This window comes from Ranitomeya imitator, chromosome 2, assembly GCF_032444005.1.
Source record: "Ranitomeya imitator isolate aRanImi1 chromosome 2, aRanImi1.pri, whole genome shotgun sequence".
Classification (NCBI taxonomy): domain Eukaryota; kingdom Metazoa; phylum Chordata; class Amphibia; order Anura; family Dendrobatidae; genus Ranitomeya; species Ranitomeya imitator.
The window spans coordinates 604,434,194-604,449,156 of record NC_091283.1 but is presented as its reverse complement, the minus strand read 5'-3'; the positions used below and the strand labels follow the sequence as shown (position 1 = coordinate 604,449,156).

Sequence of the window (14,963 nt, the reverse complement as noted above, 5' to 3'; positions counted from 1 at the left end):
GGAGTGGGGATATCTCTGGCGGGTGTTGAAGTGTATGGGTATTGGACCGCAATTTGTGTTGTGGATTCAATTGCTATATTCATTACCGACAGCGAGAATTAGAGTGAATGGGGAACTTTCTCAGCCTATAAAGTTGGCCAGAGGTACGAGGCAGGGATGCCCACTGTCGCCCCTTCTGTTTGCTCTGGCTGTGGAGCCCCTGGCCGCCAAGATTCGACAGTCTGATGAGGTCACTGGGTTTAGATATGGGAGTGTTGAGGAAAAGATAGCGCTATATGCGGACGACATTTTACTATTCCTGGCGGACCCGGATGATGCCTTGAAAGGGGCCATCGAGATCATTGAGAAATTTGGTGCCTTGTCGGGACTGAGGATAAACTGGGATAAATCGGTCCTCTTTGATGTGGATGGGGTGGAGGAGAGTGGGAGTGAGCCATTGGGAGAGGGGCGGCTTAAGGTGGCATCCCTTTTTAAATACCTGGGAATATGGATCTCGATGCCAGTTAGAGTTTTTGTATAGGAATTTGACTCCTCTCATGGGCGCGCTTAAGGCAAAAGTAGATGCGTGGAACAAGTTACACCTATCGGTGGTGGGTAGGTTAATCTTATTAAAATGGTTCTGATGCCCAAAATACTCTACGTCCTCCATAACGCGCCAGTTTGGATTCCACGTGGGAAATTCCGGCAGATTAATGCTCTTTTTAGAAGCTTGATATGGGGGAGGCAATACCCACGTATTAGCCTGGAGACGCTTCAGCGACCCAAGGAAGATGGGGGGTTTGGCTTTGCCCAACCCTGAGTTATATTTTCTTGCAGCCCAAAGTCAGCATTTGAAGGGCTGGGCGCGGGAGGCGTCCTCCAGTGCGGTACAACACTTGATGGAGGGGGTGACAAACCGACGACCGGTGGTGCAGTGTCTGGAGGATGGCTCCTTGGGAGCATTGGGGAAATTGTATTCAACTATGTTTTTGATACGTAAACTATGGACCAGACTGCGACAGATTCGGGGGGTTACGGGACTGACTAAATTTACACCGATATGGCTTAATAATAATTTGGTAGAGTTTGCGGCTCTGGGAGTGCTGAAAGAGTGGCAGGCTAAAGGAATTTATTTTGTTGCTCAGATAATTCAACAACGAGTGTTAAAATCCTTTTCTCAGCTGCAGGGGGAGTTTGGACTGAGACCGTCTGGGGAGTATCAATATGCTCAGATGAGGCACGCTTTTGGAGCTCAAAACAGGGGCGATGGCATTAGGATCCAAGAGGACATAGTTTTGGAATACGTGTGTGGGGATGGGTCCACAAGGGGAGTCATTTCCACCCTCTATAAAGACCTACTGCATGCATATTTGTTGGATTTTCCTCTAAAAGCGAGAGCTAAGTGGGAAAGAGATTTAGGCCCAATGGAGAATGAAACCTGGGAGTCGGTGTTGGAGTGGGTTCCACGAGTGTCACTAAGCGAGCCGTATAGACTATCGCAGCTGTACATCTTGCACAGAGTCTATAAATCACCGGAAGTGTTACACAGAGCGGGGCTGCGTGCTGACTCTGAATTCCCGAGATGTAGGACTGAGAATGCAGGAATATATCACATGATGTGGACATGTCCAAGACTGGTTGCTTTTTGGCTGGTAGTACTGAGTCGTGTGGAAGGGGCGTATGAATGCAGAGTGCCGAGAGATCCGATGGTGTGCCTACTGGGATATGTGGAGGAAATTAGAGTGGATAACACCTGGAAGATAGCAATAGCTAGGCTATTATATATGGCTCGGAAGGTGATAGCACGGAATTGGATCAAGGAGGAGCCGCCTACAAGGGGTGAATTCCTGAAATATGTTAAACATGGTCTCAATCTGGAAAAGGGGGTGTACAAAAGACGTGGGAAAATAGAAATGTTTGACAAAATGTGGTCTCCGTGGCTCGAGCTGGGATGATTAGGTATAGGAAATGGGAGGCTGAGGGCCTTTGAATGGGGGAGATTGCTAGACGAATAAGCGGTCATAAGTGAGTCAAGCGGCTCAAAGAGCCATCAATACTAGTAATAAAAGTATCATTGGAAAGGAGCTGTCATGGGGGGGGGGGGGGTTTGGGGGTTTGTTGGGATTGTTGGGGGTTTTGAAAATGAAGAAACTTTGTTTGTAATACACTGGAAGATGGATAAAATGTAATGTTTATGTTTATTCTCAATAAAAATTTATTTAAATTAAAAAATATTAGTAATACCTCCAAATAGAAAATAAAAGAAACTATTCTATATTTCTATGTCTCTTTTCTCATGTGTAGGCATTGCAGGACCTTAGGTATCCATGGTTGTGACCACTAGCAACTAGCTGTCACTATATCAGGGGCTGTCACCATGGATACCTAAGGTCCTTCAATGCCTGCACATGAGGAAAAAGACATAGCGAATAAGAAAAACTATATTGCATTTCTATTTGGAGGTATTTGCTAATATTATTATTACACCTACTACATATTAGGACAGGATCCTGGACATGTGAATACCCCTTTAGAGACTTGTACAATACACTGCAACACTTTAGTATTGCAGTCTTTTATAAAATTAGCAATCTCTTATGAAGCCAGAAAAAGCACTAGGCCTAGGTATATGGCACTTCCAATGTCAATATAACAAAAAAAGAACCTATAAGGAAGTCACATGCCCAATATAAAATTCAGACAAATTTTATTCCAGTATAATATAACTTTAACATACATGTAAATATAATTATAAAAAGGAACACAGACAAAGACTGCCAACACGGGCATGCACCCAGAATTAGCACCTTACAATATAATCAGATGTTCAGTATACGTAGAAAAAAGCCACTGTCATAGATGAATTCACCATTGATATATCCAATGAAAGTGAGATCAATCAGCGTGCATGAATAATGCTACTAAATTATACCATCATATTTAAGTATAAATACATGAGCAAGGATGCTTCATAGACAACAAATCTAAGTGAGTGTAATAACTCAGTAAAGGTACACAAGTAGATAGGTATAATTAATGATACATAATATATAAATCAAAATTTTATTAAGGCGCATATACCCAATTCAGGATTATCCTGGCTATGTCTACAAAAAAAGTGTTACCTAAGTCTGCCAAAGTGCTTGGTGCCTCTATCAATATTATCCGCTAGCCTAAAAAAGTGTCTAGTGCATATGTATTAGTAGCCTCATAGCGGTAGAAAATTGCTACAGTACAACACATAAAAGGGGGCCAGTAAAAGCGTGATGGCAAGCACTGACCTACAAAGTGTCTAGTGCTTATGTGCTAATAGCCTCATAGCGGTACAGCAGTGCTACATGCAACACATAATAGGGAGCAGGTATAAGCGTAATGACATGACAAGACTAATGAAACAGAGGGCTTAAGGTGCTAAATGATACATGACCTGTGCGTGCAGCTGGTCCCCGATGCGCGTTTCGCGATTTGCTTCTTCCTGGGGGGTTGTCATATGAGGACTAGTGATCCTGTGCGCTTTATATACAAATGCTCCGGCTCATTAGCCACAGCGGCAAGATGACGGCGCTTCCGTTGTACGATTCCGGAAGTGGAATCCCTTCAGCTCGGCGTCCCACGCGGCAGGTCCACTCCCCCCTCTGACGCGCCAGAGGGAGGGTGGAATCCGCAGCGCTTGGACGCATCGCCAAGGAGACCCACAGACCGGTCTGGAAGGTGCGTTCAGACCATGGTTTATAGTTAGATAAAAATCACATAACATGTAATAATATTATTAAAATGTATGTTTAGTAGTATATATGGTTATTCACTTTTATATTTAATATATACTAATGTAGTTTTCCCATCAATATTGTATGAAATTATAGGTTTATAAACACCAGTATAGTCACTCTATTATCATAGGTCACCCATAAGGGTAATAAGATTATTATGTTATCACATATTTGCCATATGTTTGGTAATATAATATGTTCATTCATGTTTCACACTTTTTAGATATAGGCATTAGCACAGTCACTTTATTACCATAGTGTACTTACTAGGGGCAATAGAATCAGCATGCGATCACACAATTCTTTATTTAAATGCATCTGGGACATGAAGAGTTAACATAATAGGTCTGCCGGGCCATCTACACTACAGTGGCTGAGCGCTTCCTGAGTCTTCCGGTCTGTGGGTCTCCTTGGCGACGCATCCAAGCGCTGTGGATTCCACCCTCCCTCTGGCGCGTCAGAGGGGGGAGTGGACCTGCCGCGTGGGACGCTGAGCTGAAGGGATTCCACTTCCGGAATCGTACAACTTGCCGCTGTGGCTAATGAGCTGGAGCATTTGTATATAAAGCGCACAGGATCACTAGTCCTCATACGACAACCCACCAGGAAGAAGCAAGTCGCGAAACGCGCGTCGGGGACCAGCTGCACGCACAGGTTATGTATCATTTAGCACCTTAAGCCCTCTGTTTCATTAGTCTTGTCTTGTCTTTGTAGGTCAGTGCTTGCCATCACGCTTTTACTGGCCCCCTTTTATGTGTTGTACTGTAGCAATTTTCTACCGCTATGAGGCTACTAATACATATGCACTAGACAATTTTTTAGGCTAGCGGATAATATTGATAGAGGCACCAAGCACTTTGGCAGACTTAGGTAACACTTTTTTGTAGACATAGCCAGGATAATCCTGAATTGGGTATATGCGCCTTAATAAAATTTTGATTTATATATTATGTATCATTATACCTATCTACTTGTGTACCTTTACTGAGTTATTACACTCACTTAGATTTGTTGTCTATGAAGCATCCTTGCTCATGTATTTATACTTAAATATGATGGTATAATTTAGTAGCATTATTCATGCACGCTGATTGATCTCACTTTCATTGGATATATCAATGGTGAATTCATCTATGACAGTGGCTTTTTTCTACGTATACTGAACATCTGATTATATTGTAAGGTGCTAATTCCGGGTGCATGCCCGTGTTGGCAGTCTTTGTCTGTGTTTCTTTTTATAATTATATTTACATGTATGTTAAAGTTATATTATACTGGAATAAAATTTGTCTGAATTTTATATTGGGCGTGTGACTTCCTTATAGGTTCTTTTTTTGTTCTCTTATGAAGCCAGGCCACAGACGAGGCTTCATAGGAGCCCCAACATCACTGGCATCTTGCAGCCTAGTTGTGGGGGAGCCAATGGGTGACAGAGAGACCCTCCTCTAACCCTGTCTCCCACCATGTAGATGCTGCTGTCACGATTGACAGCGGCATCTAAGGGATTAGCTTCAGGTAAAGATAGGTGTCAGATGTCTAACACAGCCAGCACCCACCATGTGTGGTGCAGGCTCAGCTTCTGTATGTCACATATCAGAGGGATATTTATCTAAAATAATTCAAATTAGGACACATTGAAACTTACAGCGTTCTTAACCAAAGTTTTGGCTGATGCCACTAATAGAAAAAAGCAATAAATGTCCGGACTTAGCACAGAGCAGAAAAGTCTGGGGAACTCCAAGAGTATGTGCATCCCTTATTAATTACATGCCAGCATACCCCCATAGTTTTTTAAGCAGAAGAGGCTTCAGGAAAACGCCGGTAGTAGTCTTCCAGAAGCGTCATCTTTTTTGTTGTTTTTGCCGCCGGCGTCTTTTTTTTTTTTTTTTATTCTTAATTTCACATATACAATAGTGTTGGCATATGAAGAATGATAAGGTCACATATTTTAGCCACTTCTTAGATTTATAACCCTCTTGCAGTCAAAAAATAAAGTTACAAAAGATGGTCAATGTCAAAACTACTTGCTGTGCAAATGTTCATTGTTTTTAACGTTTATTCAGCCTTTATTCAGACACTTTCCAGGCGCAATCTGCCTGAACAGGGTGCCTTTTATGTGTTCCTTAAAAGTGGCCATACAGACCAGTCATCCAAATGTTTGTCTGCCAGCAATATCTCCCTACTCCCCCCCATACAGGGGCATGCTCAACTCAATAGTGTGTGTGTTCTGTATGGAGAGTGGAGGGACACTTCTACCAGTTGTTTGTTTTTCACAGAAAAAAAGGGATCGGACAAAGAAATTCAGTATGTCCAAGCATTGGGAGACTCAGAAAGCCAGTTCTGCTGAAATCAATGAGTTCACACTTTAATTGCATACATTCCCAGCACTGGCTCTATGTAATCTTGCACAGCCTGGAGATGGCAGAATGATAAGTGGCTGTTTCGGTACCATCCACATGTCCGCAATCTATTACCTAATAACTCCATTCCTAGTGATTTCACTTTTCAGCTGCTGCGGACCAATCATCTCTGTTATGTGAATACATTGGTCAGAGAGATGGCATTGTAAAACTCTAACCATGAATTTACTGTTAGTTATTATATTCAAACTGCTCATTCCAATAACTATATTGTTATTGATATCTGTTCCTGGTTATAATCCACAGGTATTGGCCTTATTCTCAGTGAACTGCGCAGTGCGGGACAAGAAAATGACACTCTTGTAATATTTTCTTCTGACAACGGCATTCCATTCCCCAATGGACGCACAAACTTGTACTGGTCAGGAAGAGCTGAGCCCATGCTTATTTCTTCTCCTGGTCAACCAAGATGCACTGGAGAAGTCAGTCAGTCCTTTGCAAGTCTGCTTGGTGAGAAACTAGACACTGAACTGTTCATTACATCATATTATCTATCTATCTATAGAGACAGGTTTATACAGTCAACTTTTCAACACTAATAAGTACAAATCGTGGAATTATGTGAAATCACAGGAGAGATAGATATGTTAACAACATTTTCAAAACACTTCAATTGATACAATATCAAATATGAGCACCACACACTGGAAAACTCGCACTTACACAACATGATATGCTCTCACTGAGGTTATTTATCTGTTTGAGGAATATTCTGCCACATTGAATGCATTCGGGCACACAGATCATCAAGATCTGCTGCTGGCAGCTCCTTTTACAATTGCACAAAGAAGATATGGCCTGGGATTATCACGTTGAAAAACAGCTGCTAGGATACTTTCTAGAGATAGCTATACTACGGACTCCACGAACAAAGCAATGTAACCCCAAACTGTTAGAGTACTTGGAATGAAGACTAAAGGTGTTTGACTTCGGTACATTAATCCTGGAAGTATGAACATACCCTCTTGAAGGCCTCTTCATGGCGTTGCCCACGCGGTATACAGACCAATCTCTGTCTTTCATTGCATCCAAGACTTCCATTCCAGTCTTTATTGCTGTGTTGCTCTCCACCCTGATGACCTTTGAGAGCAATGGCAAGAGATCAATGTAATAGGTAAACCTGGATGTCTAGCTCAGCCCAAAGTTGTGCAAATGCCTTCTCAGGGTTTGTGCAGGCTCTGTTTGATGCCTTAGACTTGTTATGTGTCGCCCAATTTCACTTGCAGTACAGAAAAAAAGTAAAAGGAGCTGGAAGACTTTCATGCCAACTTGCATTCAGCAAGGTAGAACATTCCTCAGACAACCATTAATAACCTCATTGATAATTAGCCAAAGTGTGGTGCTCATATTCAATACTGAATATATCGAGAAAATGTTCATTTTTCATCATTTACATTATCATTAACATATCCATCAATCCTGTGATTTCTATAGCTCCCTGACTTCTCCTCCTTGGTGTTGCAGTTTTAACGTTGATGAGAGTATACTACCAATATTTCTAGCGCTTATTAATCCTGGGGAACCTTTTGGGCTTCGTGGATGGCTGTTATAAACTAGCACTTAGGAAATCATAATGTTTCTTATTCTTCTTTTGCTCAGATATCACACCAACGGTTCTAGACTGGTTCTCCATTCCATATCCTGATTACAAGCTATTTGGAAAGGGTGTAAAACTTACCGGAAAGTCACTTCTTTCTGTTCTGGAGGCTGAACAGCCGTGGACCACCGTGTTTGGCAGCCAGTCTCATCATGAAATCACTATGTACTATCCTATGAGATCAGTACAGCACATGCAGTATTTACTCATACACAATCTGAATTTCAAGATGCCCTTCCCCATCGATCAAGATTTTTATGTTTCTCCTACATTTCAAGATTTAATGAATAGAACTACTTCTGGCCAGCCAACAAACTGGTTTAAGACACTTCATAACTATTATTATAGAGATAGATGGGAGCTATATGACCGGTCAAAAGACCTTAATGAGGTAAGGAACATTGCTGGAGATCCAGAATACTATAATGTTTTGCAAACTATGCAAGAAATGCTGCGAAAATGGCAGTGGGAAACATCAGATCCTTGGGTTTGTGCACCTGATGGCGTTCTGGAAGAGAAATTGGACCCACAGTGTAGGCCACTTCATAATGAACTGTAATGTACCAATTGTGGATCTTGACTGAAGCTTTCTGAGGAACATATCAACTGATGTCTATCATTCTTATCTATGCAAATCAGGTAATAGAAAGTGTTACAATAAAAAAAACCTCTTTAATAAAAACTAGAACCCTCAATGAATGTATCTAGCTGTGTGGTGAGCACCTTTGAACTCCGAGATGCTTCATAGAAGTTTATAATATAGAGTTCCAAAATTTAAAAAAAAAAATCAAACTTTTCACCCCCCAAAATTATTTTGGCCCCAAATTTTTTATGTTCATAAGGATAACAAATCAAAATTGACCTCAAAAATTGTTGTGCAATTTCTCCTGAGTACACTGATACCCCACATGTAGTGAAAAACTTCTTCTTTGGTAAGTGCAAAGCTCAGGAGGGAGGAAGCGCCATATTAGAGTTCAGATTTTTCTGGACTGGTTTGAGGATGCTATGTCACACTGGTAGAGCCCGTGAGGTGCCAGAACAGCAACCCCCCCCCCCCCCCATAAGTGACTCCATTTTACAAACTACACTTCTCAGTGAATTCATATAGGGGGTGCAGTGATCATATTGATACCACAGGTGTGTCACCAAATTTTATACCATTGGGCAGTGAAGAAAAAATAATTATATTTTTACCACCAAAATTTAGTTTTAACCCCAGATTTTACATTTTCTCAAGGGGAAATGGGAAAAAATATTTGTCCCACAATTTCTGCTGAATGTAGACATACCCACTACATGGCTGTACAGTACTGCTTAGCCACATGGCAAGACTCTGGAGTGACTGAGCGCTATTTGCCTCCTGGAGTTCAGATTTTCATAGCATAGTTTGCAGACTCTAGGTACAGAGCCCCTAAATGCTTGAAAAGCAGAATTCTCCCTCAAGTGACCCCATTTTGGAAATTAAACCGCTTTGGAAATTTATCTACAGATGTAGTGACTATTTTAACCCCATGGGTGTTTTCCAGAAACAAGAAGCAGTGGATGTTGCTGAGTGAAAATTGCAAACTGCCATTGTAGTGCCCAGTACGTTGTAGTGACCAACACATGCTCCTGGAGACATGTACCTGTAAATTAAGTGCGCTGTCATTACTATAGAAATGCCAAATATGTTGATGCTACATGTGATTTTGGCACACTGGGGTTCAGAAAGGAGGGGGCATTTGGATTTGGGAGTGCAGAATTTGCTGAATTTCTTTTGGGGGGCAAGGAGCCATTTGGTTTTTCCAGAGCTTTTGTACTACCAGTAATGTGGAAGCCCCCAATATTTCCGATATCAGATTGTGGACCTGAGTGGGAACTTGCTTTTTTTGTGGATTGATTTGAAGCTTTTTTGGCAACATTTTACATAACATTTGGATCACATTTATAATGCGCTCAACACTGGGCACTTAATTTGGGGTTTCCATGTAAATCTCCGAGTGATGTGATTCAGATGAAACCCGAGGGATCCATTTAGTATATTGAGGCTGCAGAGATACTCTGGGCTCCATCTGGCCTCTGTTCAATGTTGTACTTCTTTTCAGAGGTACACAAAACTGTGGCAGACAGCGCTTTTATGCACGCCTAAAAAGATGGACAGCACCAGATCATAAGGAATAGATGGCATCCACAGTGACTCCAAATGCCTCATTATAGAGAATCTTCTGCCTGGGGTTCCATCTAAATCACGTATTTCAGAGATTTACACAGAAACCCCAGTATAAGCGCTCAGCAGAGAGATCAGAATAAATGTGAGCCGAGCCTTAGTGCCATCTTTGGGAGGCAGAATAAACAAATCAACAGCAGGTGAAGAATTGTTGTTTTTTTTTACTACGTTCCTCATGCTGTATAAGTGATTAGACATCTTTATTCTTCAGGTCAGTTCGATTACAGCAGTACCAGAATTATTGTCACACACTAAAAATATGATTTTTATTGTAAAAACAAGTTTTTTCCTGCACTATATTTTAAGAGCTATGATTTTTCCATACAAATTCATGTGAGGTTTTTATTTTTTTTTGCGGGACGAGTTGAAGTTTTTATTGGTACCATTTTCTGGCATTTTTTGATCGCTTTCTATTCTGATGTTTGGGAGGCAGAATGAACGAAAAAACAGGAATTCAATAATAATTTTTGGGTGGGGTTTATGCTGTTCCAGATGTGGTCAAATTAATAAGGCAGCTTTATACTTCGGGTCAGTACGATTACAGCGATACCACATTTCTATATTTTTTTGTTTGTTTTGGCGCATTTACATAACTATTTTATAGAAAAAAAGTTTACATCGCTTTATTCTGAGAGCTATAAACTTTTTTTCCCGCTGATCGAGCTATATGGCGGCTTGTTTGATCCGTGACAATATGACAATTTCAGCTATACCAGTTTTATTCCACTTTTTGTTCAGCGGTATGATAAAGCATCGTGTTTTGTCTCGGTTTTGTTTTTATGGTGTTCACGGAGGGGGTTAACTAGTGGGTCAGTTTTAAAGGTTTGGTCGTTCCGACACGACGATACCAAAACGTATTATGTTTTTTTTCATAACAATATTTACTTGTGGGTACAATATGTGTAAAATAAAGATATATAATTGTTTATATTATTACTTCGTGATTTTTTTTAATGTTTACACTTTTTTTTTTTACTACGGGACTTTCACTTTCTGCAGTCTGATTGTTGCAATGCACAAATATTGCTTTGCTATATAACCTTTAAAACCCTGCAGACACAAGTTAGTTAGATCATGCACTGCGCATGATCTATCTTGCTAGTGCCTGGTGCCCCAGATGTTGTGGTGACGATATCGGATCATTATGGCAATGATGGGGTCCCTGCAATGACGTCACAGGGCACCGATTGGAAGGCAGCGGGGGCTCCCTCCCTCTGCCTGCCTTCTGAATGCTGCAATCCCATAATTTAGGGCGTTAAAGTGCACTACTCCTGGCACTGAGTGCCAGTTGTCTGCTGTCAGAATCAGCTGACACCCAGTGGCGAACGCGCACGCACAGCCCCTGTGAGCGCAAAATTGCCTGAATGTATCCATATGTCCAAGGTCGGTAACTACCTACCGACTTGAACGCACGGATATCTGCAAGGACATGAAGGGATTAATGGTGTTGCAGCCTCTCCGGCTTTCAGAAAAGGTGTGTGTATGTATATATATATATATATATATATATATATATATATATATATATATATATATATATATATATATATATATATATACACTGACAGGCCATGTGACATTTACTGTATATTGCGCACAGGTGGGCTTCCTTTCTCTAAGCATGGGACATATGCACATGCCAATTTATAGTTATTTGATCCCTAAATTTTTCTCTCTACACTTTACCAAGTTAGATTATTTAGTGCTAATGCATTACACCCAAATCGGATTACAAAAATATTTAAACACAGTTTGTAATGTAACAAAATGGGTAAGAAGCTAAGGTGGTGAATACTTTCACAAGCCACTGTATAGGTAGTCGTTCTTGAGCCAGGCAACTGATTTACTTGTTCAGTTATATTCTAATTGTAAATGCAAATATGCAAACATATTTTGTAATTTTGTTTCCTTAATGCAATAAAAACTATTTTTTAATTTTGGTATGTTGCATCATTGTTTTTGCATGCCTGTTTTTATTATTATCATTGTTTATTTTTAGAGCATCCTTAATTCCAAGGTATGTAAAAAGGGGTTACATGCAAAACACAAATATATATCACAATGAACAATATAAGACCGGCGTCACACTCGGCGTAAGACAATACGGTCCATAATTTACGGCCGTAATACGCAGAAAAGTCCCCAAAATAGTGGTCCGTATCTCCTCCGTAGGCAGGGTGTGTCAGCGTATTTTGCGCATGGCATCCTCCGTATGTAATCCGTATGGCATCCGTACTGTAAGATTTTCTCGTAGGCTTGCAAAACCGACATATGGACATACAATGGATCCATGTGCTCAAAAAATCGTAACAACATATATACTGTGTATATATATATATATATATATATATATATATATATATATATATATATATATATATATATATATATATATATATATATATATATATATATATATATATTCAGTAGACACATATATGTATATATATTAATATATCATACAGCGCTAGATAGCTTTAAAGCCGGTAATTCAATTGCCGGCTTTTGCCATCTCCTTCCTAAACCCGACATGATATGAGACATGGTTTACATACAGTAAACCATCTCATATCCCCATTTATTTTTTTTGCATATTCCACACTACTGTTAGTAGTGTGTATGTGTAAAATTTGGGCGCTCTAGCTATTAAATTAAAGGGTTAAATGGCGGAAAAAATTGGCGCAGGCTCCCGCGCAATTTTCTCCGCCAGAGTAGTAAAGCCAGTAACTGAAGGCAGATATTAATAGCCTGGAGAGGGTCCATGGTTACTGCCCCCCCCCCCCCCCCCCCCCCGGCTAAAAACATCTGCTCCCAGCCACCCCAGAAAAGGCACATCTGGAAGATGCGCCCATTCTGGCACTTAAGCCAGATTAATAATGGAGAGGCGTCAATTATGACACCTATCCATTAGTAATCCAATTGTATGAAATGGTTAAAAAACACACACACACATTATTACAAAGTCTTTTAATGAAATAAAAACACAGGTTGTTGGAATATTTTATTATCCTGGTAATCCACCTGAAGACCCTCGCTCTGTAACAAAGGAAAAATAAGAAAAAAAATATCCCATACCTTCCGATGATCTGTCACGTCCCACGATGTAAATCCATCTGAAGGGGATAAATTATTTTACAGGCAGGAGCTCTGCTATAATGCAGCTGTGCTCCTGCCTGTAAAACCCCAGCGAATGAATGGAATGTAGGTCAATGACTTGTAGTTACCTTCATTCGCGGTGATGCGCCCTCTGCTGGATGTCCTCATATGAACTCGAGCGTGGGAACTTTTCAGAATATTTTCCCAACCTCGAGTTCATATGAGGACATCCAGCAGAGGGCGCCTCACCGCAACTGAAGGTAACTACAGGTCGTTGACCTACTTTCCATTCATTCGCTGGGGTTTTACAGCCACGAGCACAGCTGCATTAGCAGAGCTCCTGCCTGTAAAATAATTTAACCCCTTCAGATGGATCTACATCGTGGGACGTGACAGATCATCGGAAGGTATGGGATATTGTTTTTTTATTTTTTCTTTGTTACAGAGTGAGGGTCTTCAGGTGGATTGCCAGGATAATAAACTATTCCAACAACCTGTGCTTTTATTTCATTAAAAGACTTTGTAATAATGTGTGTTTTTTTTAATCATTTCATACAATTGGATTAATAATGGATAGGTGTCATAATTGACGCCTCTCCATTATTAATCTGGCTTAATGTCACCTTACAATAGCAAGGTGACATTAACCCTTCATCACCCCATATCCCACCGCTACACGGGAATGGGAAGAGAGTGGCCCAGTTCCAGAATAGGCGCATCTTCCAGATGTGCCTTTTCTGGGGTGGCTGGGGGCAGATGTTTTTAGCCGGGGGGGGCAGTAACCATGGACCCTCTCCAGGCTATTAATATCTGCCCTCAGTCACTGGCTTTACTACTCTGGCAGAGAAAATTGCGCGGGTGCCCATGCCAATTTTTTCCGCCATTTAACCCTTTAATAGCTAGAGCGCCCAAATTTTGCACATGCACACTACTAACATTAGTAGTGTGGAATATGCAAAAAAAAAAATGGGGATATGACATGGTTTACTGTATGTAAACCATGCCTCATATCATATCGGGTTTTGGAAGGAGCTAGCAAAAGCCAGCAATTGAATTACCGGCTTTAAAGCTATCTAGCGCTGTATGAAATATAAATATATATACATATGTGTCTCAATGACATATATATATATATATATATATATATGCCTATTCTATGTGTACACATTTATTCTACCTATTCTATTGTAAGCGGTCAGTGTGATTTTACTGTACACCGCACTGAATTGCCGGCTTTTCTCTCTAACACCGCTGCGTATTTCTCGAAGTCACACTGCTGGTCCGTGTGTAACCCGTATTTTTCTCGCCCCCATAGACTTTCATTGGCGATTTTTTTTGCGCAATACGGTGACAAACGCAGCATGCTGCGATTTTCTACGGCCGTAGAAGACCGTATAATACGGATCCGTTAAATACGGCTGATAGGAGCTGGGCCATAGAGAATCATTGGGCCGTGTGTTATGCGTATTTTACAGATGTATTTTCTGCGCTCATACGTCCGTAAAACTCGCCAGTGTGACGCCGGCCTAACAGTGATAGACTGGAACAGAAGGTGAGAAGACCCTGCCCTTGCGGTTTTACAGTCTACAGGATAATGGAGAAAGATAGTACGTTGGGGGTTGCAGCTGTTCGGGTTGTGGTGAGGTGACAGCGGAGTCATTACAAGCTGCAAACTTTCTTGAAGAGATGGCTTTTCTAGTTGGATCTGAATGTTGGAGACAATTGGGCGTGTTGGGGTGCAGAATTCGAGAGGGTTGCGATTGCTTTGGAGAAGTCTTGGAAGGCGTTTGAGTGAAGAGTGTACGAGAGTGGAAGAGAGTAGGAGGTCTTGTGAAAACCGGAGATTACGTGCAGGAAGATATCTGGAGATTAGTTCGTACATACAGTGGCATGTA

The 14,963-nt window shown here is 41.0% G+C and overlaps 1 protein-coding gene across 1 annotated transcript in view; it reads left to right on the top strand.

Annotated features, from left to right (window-relative positions):
- Positions 1 to 11,911, top strand: part of SGSH (N-sulfoglucosamine sulfohydrolase) — an 80,543-nt gene extending 68,632 nt beyond the window's left edge. Inside the window, exons 7-8 of the mRNA XM_069752435.1 lie at positions 6,416 to 6,619; positions 7,769 to 11,911. Coding sequence (XP_069608536.1) covers positions 6,416 to 6,619; positions 7,769 to 8,325 — 761 coding nt within the window. The 3' untranslated portion in view covers positions 8,326 to 11,911. The remainder of the gene's footprint in view (positions 1 to 6,415; positions 6,620 to 7,768) is intronic.
- Positions 11,912 to 14,963: the final 3,052 nt, after the last annotated feature.